The sequence below is a fragment of the Eimeria maxima genome, genomic scaffold (assembly GCF_000499605.1).
Source record: "Eimeria maxima Weybridge genomic scaffold, Emw_scaff1239, whole genome shotgun sequence".
Lineage (NCBI taxonomy): Eukaryota > Apicomplexa > Conoidasida > Eucoccidiorida > Eimeriidae > Eimeria > Eimeria maxima.
The window spans coordinates 1-10358 of NW_013564242.1; the positions used below are offsets into that span (position 1 = coordinate 1).

Sequence of the window (10358 nt, forward strand, 5' to 3'; positions counted from 1 at the left end):
GGACGCAGCCTGAGCCAGAGCAGCCCGCTCCGGTAACAGAGACTCCAGTTACAGAACAAGAAGGTTCTACTGGGGAGCAAGGTGAAGAGGAGGCAGCTGACAAGGAAGGCACAGCAGAGGGAAGTGCTACGACGCAGCCTGAGCCGGAGCAGCCCGCTCCGATAACAGAGACTCCAGTTACAGAACAAGGTTCTACTGAGGAGGAACTTCAAAAGGGGGTCGGTAGTGAAGATGAGGAGGGATACTCCACTCCTCCAACCATTGTGGAAGATCAAGGCGCACGTACCCCCCCATATCAGAAGTACTATGATCCGGATTCTGATGATTCCCAATGGTCAGATTAATTTGCTTGGAACACCCAACGCCTTTGTAACAACGCCTTGCGAGGCTTTTCGAATAAGGAAGATAATGATGGCAATGCAGACTAGCCTCTTGTAAATATCGCTGGACGGCTGTTCAGAGAGTTACCTGGACGAATGTATCTCCCAGGAGCTTCATTCCGTACGAGGCATTTGAGTGAAGTCGTTTGAAAAGCGCGGCGGAATATTGCTAAGATGGTGGCGATGCAGCTAGTACACTTAATGCTCCTGCGTTGACAAGGGAAAGCGCGAACCGCGTGGTTCCTTGGATTCCTGGTTCCTCCGTTGACGAGGAGCGTGATCTTTGAAATGTTTGGCCATTAACGTAGTCAGGGAGGACAGGGTTTCATGCGAACACAGCAATTCCCCTTTCATTATGCTTTCTACCTCAATGGTGCTTATCTTAGTCTAGCACCAACCACTGCCACTGCTGATACGGATGCATTTAAGAGGTGTGAGCGACGAATCCGTATTGGCTTTCACGCCTGTGGGCACGTAGCCCTTTGCGGCTCTGCTGTTGCTCCACGTTCACCTTCATTACTTGCAGGAGTATACTTTCAGCATGCGTGGCCATTTTTCTTTGCCATTTAGTCAGATTGGTGGCCCTCAGGAAATCTCAACTCGACTATCATGGCAAATGCCAAGATAAGCAAATTGCAGCAAAGATGAACTTAGCTGGAAATGTCGCGAATGTGCATAGAGGCACGACGAAATGGGTACTCTCCCCTCATTCTACGTTAAGCGGTAAGTGCAAGCGCCGCTTACGTGATGGGGCCAGTAAAATTAGGCAGTACTGGCCCTTACTCCATTTAATCCAACGGACAGTTATTGTGACTTCCTGTAGCTGAGAACAAGCTCGTCTCCCCAAACTTCCACACCTCGTTAAACACGTGCTCAAGCGTACGCAGATCCAGTAATGACCCAGTGCTCTAGACCGATCATGCGGTAGTTATGAACTCAAAAGTGCTGGAGCTTTATGACCTCCATTCGGCCAATGCTCGTGCAACAGCATATTAACGTTGGAAGCTGAGCTGCAATAAGAAGCGTCATTGATAGCGGTCGCAAGCATAACTGAAAGCCATAGTTAAGGTTGCTTAGTGTAGACGATGAGCTGTGACTCAGGGCCAATAAGCTACTGCAAAGTTTGTCTCCCTGAGGTTGAAACTGAATGCTTGCTTAAAGCACTAATTGTCAACTAGTAATTGATCATTACTTATTTAATATGCTTCGTGCCCGACGTTATAGGTTTGCTTTAAAGGGCGTATTACGCATGCGGTTTTGGAGGGTTCGTGATTGCTACAGCATTCTGCAGCATTCTGTTTCATTACATAATTCATGTTAGCTGCCCATGTAATCTGTTAGGGGCCTGTGCATGGAGAACAATCATATACATTCTAGTTGCATGTATCGATGGTAGTTTGCAAAGGTTTTCATGCGTGGTTGTCTTGGTGACTAAAGTGCACCAGCAAATGCTTCAACGCAGGAGAGAAGCGTCCTTACAGACATCAAGTGGAAGACGCTGTGCTGGTATCTGAGCTGCACTCAGGTTCTTTGAAATACGGATGCGGATCAGCAGCTGTTTAGGAACAACTATCCACAATAATTTGCCTATATTGCTGCTCAGCACACTGCTAAGCTACACCTATGAGAATACCCTACACTGGGTGGAGCAGCATTTTTAGGCGGCTGCTTGTCGCTAAGCCCCCCAGTCAACTGGTCTGCATGATGTAAGACACTGCTTCATCCTACAAGCAAAGCTGTCTGCAGAAAGGAATGAAATATAAAAATTCATCCGTCTATTTATTGCCATGTATAGCACACACACTGCATTACATCGAAATTCATTGTCGTTCATGTTCGTACCCTCATCGACAAGAGCAGAGGCAGTGGCAAACCTGATTAGTTGAACAGGGGGAACTTATCGGTACTGCGCATCACGGAGAACTATCAGTTCCTTCTGGAACTCCCACGGCAACCCACGGGATACTGTACCAGCAGTTCACTGGAGAATGCCGCTGGGAAAAACAGTCAACAGGCCCATGGGCAGTGGAAAGCGAGGTAAGGCGTAAACGGGAGGAACACGTTGAATTCTTGCAGTACTTGAGAGACAAAAAGAGTTGGAGAGCATCCTATCTCCCTCAGAATAACGATGGTCATGATTTGACACAGATGTGGAGCTTAGATGAATTCACGCTGTACGTAACAGGCAGACCTGACACAAGACAAGCGCGAGCAGAGCGCAAACCCGCGGAAACCACACAGCAAATGCGGCACCCAGAAACTGGGAAGGCGTACCAAGGGATGCACTTGCAGTTTTCGCAATACTCAATTCCCCATAATTCGATGCCAAATTTTCAATAAGCTCTAGGAGAATGAGTCTCTTGGCGCAACGTCTCCGGCTGAACCAACGAGCCAAACAGGGAACACCCTGGCCTCTCAAAGCGGGCGGCACAATGACGGGGCAAAACGGCCTGACAGCATTTCCACCATGGCCTTTTGCGTACGCTTTGTTGCTCTAATATTCAAGAGCTCACAACACACTATAAAGGCAAACGGCGTTAAGCCCGTAAGGTCCACCCAAACGATTTGTTCCTGCGAATTCGCACGAATCGCAAGGTAGGTGGGGAGGTAGATGAAGGAAGAAGCTGATATGCAGTTGGTAGGGTTCTTCGTGTGCTCCCTCAGGTCATCATGTTGGCTTACGTCGTAAAACCACCTGGTCGGTCTCTGATCAACGAGTTGGCTTTCATCCCTAATTGGAAGACATTTGGGAGATCCCACTAGGCCATGATTCTCGGTTCCCTAAGAACATAGAGATAATCGCTGAAACTCTCCCAATCTCTCCCTAGAAACTGCAACAACCTCACTGAAAGGACAGTTGGAGAAATCAGAGTTCCTAGACTTACCTGCAATGACCGCGCATAGGCAGCATAGGATATAGAGAGCTAGACTAGTGCAGTGCATCTCGATGACCGAGAAAACTCGCCCTGCTTTCTGAGGATCCGTTGATCTGAACAGTTACGTAGGAACAATCAAGCGCCCACATGGGCCCATACGTGCCTAATACGCTCGTACGGGCGAGCACTGCAGCTTAGTTTTGGCGGCGTGCAGGCGTTTGGGGACAAGTACTCTGTCGCGTGAAGAAAAAGGGGTCGTTGTAGCCGTCTACCCTACGGGGCAACAATTATTTTTCGGTTGTGTGGTGCACACCGAGCTAAAAATGAGTATAGGGAAATGTGCACCACACAACCGAAAAATAATTGTTGCACCGTGGGGTAGACAGCTACAACGACCCCTCCTTTTTTACGCGACAGAGCACTTGTCCCCAAACGCTTGAACGCCGCCAAAACTAAGCTTTTACACACAATCACCGAGCTAAATATGAGTATAGGGAAATGATTGTTTGTCCCTTTTCAGAAATTAGCCAGGGACCATGCATCAACCGTTTTGATGTTGCACTATGGAGGATTGTTCAGCCATACTGCGCACATTAGTTTGGGTTGCCTGCACGAAGAAATGGCAGCCAAGCAGGGAAAACGACATACAGAATTGTATGCGACCAGTATGCACCGCACTACGGCCTCGAGGTGACTTAAGAAGTGGTGGTATTTCATGGCAGGCAATTCACCGTTCAAACTGCTCATCAGTCCCGGACACACCTGACGAAGATTGTATATCCTGCCGAAACAATGGAGTTGTTCGGTGGTCGGGCGAGCTCACGCAGGGCGACTTCTGCACCAAACATATCAAAATTAGCAACAACATGGAATTTAAATCACGCAGCCGACGCCCTGCCGGTCCAGCGCTGAGATGTATCTGGTGCAATAACTCCTACTCTTTCGCATATTGTGTTTTTCGCACTCTTTAGATACTGACGAGGCAGCAATTATTGAGAACGCCAACAGTGAGGAGCTGATGCAGCGCTACTACATCGATGGGGAACTCTTGTAATATCAGACGAAGTGCGTACTCCGCAGGCTATATGCTGCAGCTTTGACTCGATATTCTACGAAAAATGCACGTTCAGGTTTTTAGTGACCAATACACTGAATGGCAAGGCCCCTTTGGTGTCCTATGGTAAGCGCCTCTGCTGGCGAATTCGTCTTCATGTTCATGCAAAGTCAGTAGCAAATGACGCGGGACACCCTTGAACCTTGGAAAGCTATCCCCACACGCCTCCAGCTTCTGAATTCCAAATGCACTTGACAACATCTAGGGGTTGAGCAAGTCACGTGAATTCCTGGAAAGAAACTGCACTAAACATTTTTTAGCGCTCTCTTTCAACCCGTACGTCGTTGCTTGGGCGGATTCATACGCTCTCCCAGGTGCATAATGCCGAGCCGTAGAAGAAGCACACTCTGTTTTGGATTGGATCGTTTGTTGTTCATTCTCGGGCAAACGATTCGGCCTAACTTAAGGAATTCATCATCAAGTAACTGTTGCTTGTCGAAAACTCTTCAGTGAGCCACAAGAATATTCCGGAGCTCTCCCCACAGAAAAGGCAACAAAGTTGTCGTGACACTGAAGAACAGGAGACTGAGAGCCTTAGTAGACGGCTAACCGTCCTACCATGCTACGAAAGCCAAGGATATTGCGTTCAGTGACAACAGGATATACAAACTTAATATCTTTCTAAGGATTTCTTGCTCGATGCAGTTTCTTGGAAGCAGGAGCACGCATGTACCTTCTACGGCAATCCTGTAGTCACGACAAGTATGCACAATTGCAGGGGCGAGGGAATTCGGGTCGCGTTCAACTATTAAGCAGCAGCTGCGTACCTAGGGTGAAAGGATGAGCTATCTTCCCAGTATCTTGTTCTGGTGCTCTCATTATTTAACCCCTACGACCATCCACGCTTCTTCTAACCGTAGACACCTCGGCACAGGGTATGACTGTGAATTATTTCACATTATGGCACGGTACCTCCAGCTCTTGGCAAGCCCGGCCCCAGACCACGCGCTTCTGCATGCGCAGCGGCAGCACCCCTCTACCATCATTTTGTTAGAAAAGACTGGCATGACAGCCTCTGAAAGTATCTTCCAAACCATTCTTCATACGCAGAGAGCCTTAATCGAGTAATGAGGAGGCGCCGGAGAGGGTTCTCAATACAACCAGGGGATATGCAGCGGCAGCGGTATAGCAGGTTACCAGTTCCCACTGTTGGTGCCCATTTCTTTTTGTTCTTCATTCCGGATTGGGGTACCAGGGAACAAGGACGTATGCAGCTTGAACGAGAGGGGAGGGACAAATGTAGCACGATGCGTGATTAGTTGGTCCAAATGGCACTAACTGCGTGTATGCTGGCGAGCGATGGCCAAATAGGTGCCCATCAATCCTCTGCAGTGTTAGTGCCTGAAAAAAAAGGAGGCACGGGTGTACGTGAATAGCACTGTTGGCACCTTGAGCTGGAATGTAACGTGAGTCTTCAACTTTATCCAAGGACTACTGCGAGCTACAGTTGAGCCAAAATACCTAAGATAAAAGTTCATCAAAAGCAGCTGAACTCTACAAAGTATCCAGTCATTATGAGCAGAGCACACCAATCGCCTGGATCTGCAGGAGAAAAGGCGGGCTGCTCTGACTTGCAGCTACAAACACAAACAAGAACCCTTCTTCGCTGTATGTACAGATGTTGCAGACAGGAGCAGGGAAGGTTTGTTTGCATACTGTGTGTCTACGGGGGATGGATATGGGTACATATGCTCACCTGAGGTAGACCTCATACAAGAAATGCAAAGCTTAGGTTTGTTTAATGCAGTGAAGTTACAGAATACGTGCTGCACTTCCCTCTCCATCAGAGGTAGCCTGCATGCCCACTAGGGTAAGTGCGCTCCAACTCCGGCCAGATCCTGCTCCAAGTGCATTATACCCTGTCCGATGTCGGCAAAGCACTCTCAAGTTGGCACGATGACACTTTAAGGGAACTTGTCGGCAATGGAAAGGTTTTATTACATGAAGCAAACAACGTTGCAAGTCATGTCAGGCGGTCCCCACTCGCTCTGTCCCAATCGCTTAAACGGTTGTGGCTAGGACCCCTAGAGAGTGGAAAGAAGACCATCTGCTGTTAAGGAACTCTAGAGCATTTTGGATGCATTGGAGCTCTCGATAGTCCCCTGACAACATCGAAGATTTTGGCTTCAAAACCCCTGGGTTCTTATTTGGCAGCAATAGTCGGGAAACAACTGCAGTCTCATCCTGCTGTACTAGACGGATTCCGAAGGGACGTTTGTGCTGGTTAAGCGATAGTAATTGACCGGTGTATGGAAACGGAACTCCGTGTATACCGTGCTACATTTGTCAGGAAGACTAGCAGTAGGTATCAAATATCGGCTATCCCCCGTGCTGCAGATATGCAAGTTACCGGGGCTGGTAATACTCTGTGCTAAGTCACTACGCAGTACAACTGAAGTTGCAATGGGCAAGAGGAGTTATATGGAGCTGACTGAATGTTTGAGATAACCGCGCAGGAAGTGTTGGGGCGGGGCTCCTCCTGCAGGGGGATGTTGGAGACTGGCGCGAATCGCCCCTGGTAGTTGCCACCTTTGAATTCCCTTGTTTTTTGGAGTTGAATTGGGAAGTTTGGGTACGAAGCAAAAGTGGACACTGCTGATTTATACGCCCGAGTGTCTGCGTGGTAGGCGGGCTGGTGAGTGACCGGCAGGGGGAACCCCACACGGGCAGTTTAAAACTCTGAAAATGAAGAACGGAGGGGAAAAACAAACAGTTTCTGCGTTTTTTAGCGCAGCAGCAGAAGTGTCTTCTTTACCTCGCAGTGTCGCAGTGTATGCACGCCTCTCGCACTGCGACCCAGTGCTGGGGTAGCCATTGAATGTCGCTTCCCTCTGTCCTGTTTTATGGTCTGTTGCGGCCTGATTTTCTCTGTTCTTTATTCAAAAGACATTAGGCTGGGGTTTGTGCTTTAACATTAGGTGTATTCATGGCTGCAAATGGGAAAAAGAGAGAAGGAGGAGAACCTGGTGGGAGCGCACAAGAGAATGCGGGCCCTCCGTCTCCTGTCTTCTGATTGATTTGTTCCCCTTTGTGAGGGTCTACGGTTTAGGGTTTGGGGTTTGTAGATTTAAACTATTTTGCAAATTTTGCTGCACAGAAGATCCCCTCTGCAGCCAGAAGCAGCGCGTCTGCCACGAGGCTGCCTGCCCCCCGGTCTAGCTCGCCTCTTTATTTTTAGCAGTATTCTCTCTTCAGCGCCCCCCACTTTCTCCTTAACTAGGTGCAGTAACAAGAGAGTTGTATTTTTCTATCTGGGCTCTCTGGTGGTGGCCCCAAACCCCATTAGAGGCCCCTCCTCCCCCCACTCCTTTTTCGGGTGTATCGACAGGTACGTCGCGTCTTCCAGCACAAGACTCCTATTTCCCCCCATGTCCATTCTGCTCACTCTTGTGTTTCTTACTCGGGCTCCTTGGTCGAAATGTGTGGGCCATCTTTATGCTCTTCTTCCTCCCCGTAGTTTGCTGCTGGTGCTGCAGCACGTCACATTCTATGCTGCCTACTGCTGCTACAGCAAGTCACACGCTAAAAGGGGGCCCCTTACATGCCTTCTGGGGTATTGGTGCTGCATGCAATGCTAATTATTATGGGAAGGGATCAGGGATGGGTGTAGAGGCTCTCCATGTCTTTATTGAGGCAAACTCGTCTTGTGTTTTGCTGTTGATGCAGCAGCCTCGTACTTCGTAAACGGGAGGCTCACCAGCCAGCTGCTGCAGCGCCTCGTACGAACTTGGTGGCTGCGAATTCACTGAGGGAACGATGGTAAGGTAGCCACAGCAACAACAGCAGCAGCAACAACAACAACAACAGCAGCGGCAACAACACCACAATTCATTCTGTGTCTCCATCAGTGTCGCCCCCCTTTAACGATACTCATGCATAGCAAACGTATGTGCTGCTGTTGCTGGTGTGAATTTTCTTTTAGGATGCGCAGCAACAGCAGCAATTGCTGCTGCTCGCCGAGGAAGCCGCAGCGCTCCCATCGGTTCAGCAGCAGCAGCAACAGCAGCAGCAGCAGCAAAGACAGCCCGTATCAAAGTTTTCTGTGCTAGTTGAGGCGGTTCTTGCTGCTATAAATGCACCTCAGACCAACAGCAACACGCAGCTGCTGCTGCAGTTGGTGGATCTGTTGTCTACTGCCCTTGCCTTGCAGCAGCAGCAACAGCAGCAGCAGCAACAACAACAACAGCAGCAGAACAAGAATCCGGCCTTGACTCCAGGGGAGATGGATGCTGTTTTTGCCGCAGTGGAGGCCATCGCAAAACAGCAGCAGCTGCAGCAACTGCAGCAGCAAGATCAGCAGACCGCAGCGCAGCATCCCCCGGAGCAGCAGCGCGAGCTGTTGACTCGTGAGGAGTTCGCGTCTCTAGAGAAGCAGCAACAGCTACAGCAGCACCAGTTGCAGCTACAACAGCAGCACGAGCAGCAGCAATTACAGCAGCAGCAGTTGCAACATCAGCAGCTGCTGCTGCAGCAGCAACAGCGACAGCAGCAGCGGTCGCAGCAACAAGCGTCTGAGGCATTGGAGTCACCTAGCTTATCCGTATCATCGGCAGCGTCCGCGTCTTCATCAGTATCAGCAGCAGCAACAGCAGCAGCATCCGCAGCGCCGTCAGCAGCAGCAGCAGCAGCAACAGCAGCATCAGCAGCAGCAACAACAACACAGCAGCAGCAGCAGCAGCAATACAGACCTCTACCGATCCGCACATTCCTTGAGGATGTATACAAGGGGCCCCTGCTGCCGCGACACACAGAGACAGCATTAGCCTTTGGCAGCAGCAGCGAGAGCGACAGCGAAGAAAGAAGACAAAAAAAAAGAAAAAAAGAAAGAAGAGTTAATGCTGCTGCTCCTGATGCTCTATGGCACCCACACTTCCATCCACATAATCAGGTATATAAATAAATAAATAAATTAATTAATTAATTAATAAGTAAATAAATATATACGTATATATGTATATATATTCTTATAAATATCGTGCTTTCTATAACAATGCATGCATGCACCCGTGCATGCACGTATGCATGCATGCACGCATGCATGTATACTTGCGTGCATTATGTTTACATTGTTGCATGCATCTTTTGTCTTTTAATGAATATGCAAGTGCATGCATGAGTTGTTATGTACGTTATGCATATACATATACATTGTATATATATTGAGTGTATACGTATACATATATACATTGTATATGCATTGTATATGTATATTGAATATATATTGAATATATATTGAATATATATTGAATATATATTGAATATATATTGAATATATATTGAGTATACATTGTATATGTATATTGTATATAAATTGTACATATATTATATATATTATATGTGTCTATTGTATATACAATGTATATACATTGTATGTACATTGTATATACATTGAACATATTCATTGTATATACATCATTGTATACATATACATTGAATATATCCATACATAATACAAATAAATAAGTAAATAAATATAATAAAAGTATAATTAAATAGTAAATATATGTATATGTATATGAATCAATACATAAGAATTTCATGTTCGTTATCATTATAAGGGATCGATGTATCTAAGGAAACAAATAAGATAAAATAAAAATAAATAAATAAATAAATAAATAAATAAATAAATAAAAGTACATATATATAAATATATACATATACATATATATGTATATGTATATGTACATATATATATACGTATATGTATACACACACAGGAATTTCGTGTCCGTTACCGTTATAAGGGCTCAATGCGTCTAAAGACTTTATCTTGTTCTCGATTTGGTCGAGAGGGCGCAAAATTATTGACTGGCGCATTCGTCTTACGTTGGGAGGCAACGGGAAGAAAAGTAGCAGAGAGAACAAATAGAAGTCGACTAGCATTAGCCGATTTACCAGAGGATACATCACAGTTACCCTCTTATGCAAGGAAACGTACCGATAGTAAGCAACTTATATATATATATATATATATATATATATATA

At 46.9% G+C, this 10358-nt stretch overlaps 3 protein-coding genes across 3 annotated transcripts; all 3 read left to right on the forward strand.

Annotated features, from left to right (window-relative positions):
• EMWEY_00050440 (hypothetical protein, conserved) lies at positions 1 to 1914 on the forward strand (the record flags this gene model as incomplete). Its single annotated transcript, XM_013479602.1, has 4 exons — positions 1 to 334; positions 970 to 1103; positions 1482 to 1557; positions 1818 to 1914. Coding segments are annotated over 4 exons (641 nt in total), but the record flags the coding sequence as incomplete, so codon positions are not given.
• Positions 1915 to 3403: 1489 nt separating this feature from the next.
• EMWEY_00050450 (hypothetical protein) lies at positions 3404 to 4310 on the forward strand (the record flags this gene model as incomplete). Its single annotated transcript, XM_013479603.1, has 3 exons — positions 3404 to 3430; positions 3777 to 3921; positions 4228 to 4310. 3 exons carry the CDS (start codon positions 3404 to 3406, stop codon positions 4308 to 4310), a joined length of 255 nt encoding a protein of 84 aa, XP_013335057.1.
• A 3816-nt stretch (positions 4311 to 8126) lies between these two features.
• On the forward strand, positions 8127 to 9270 carry EMWEY_00050460 (hypothetical protein, conserved; the record flags this gene model as incomplete). Its single annotated transcript, XM_013479604.1, has 2 exons — positions 8127 to 8129; positions 8293 to 9270. 2 exons carry the CDS (start codon positions 8127 to 8129, stop codon positions 9268 to 9270), a joined length of 981 nt encoding a protein of 326 aa, XP_013335058.1.
• Positions 9271 to 10358: the final 1088 nt, after the last annotated feature.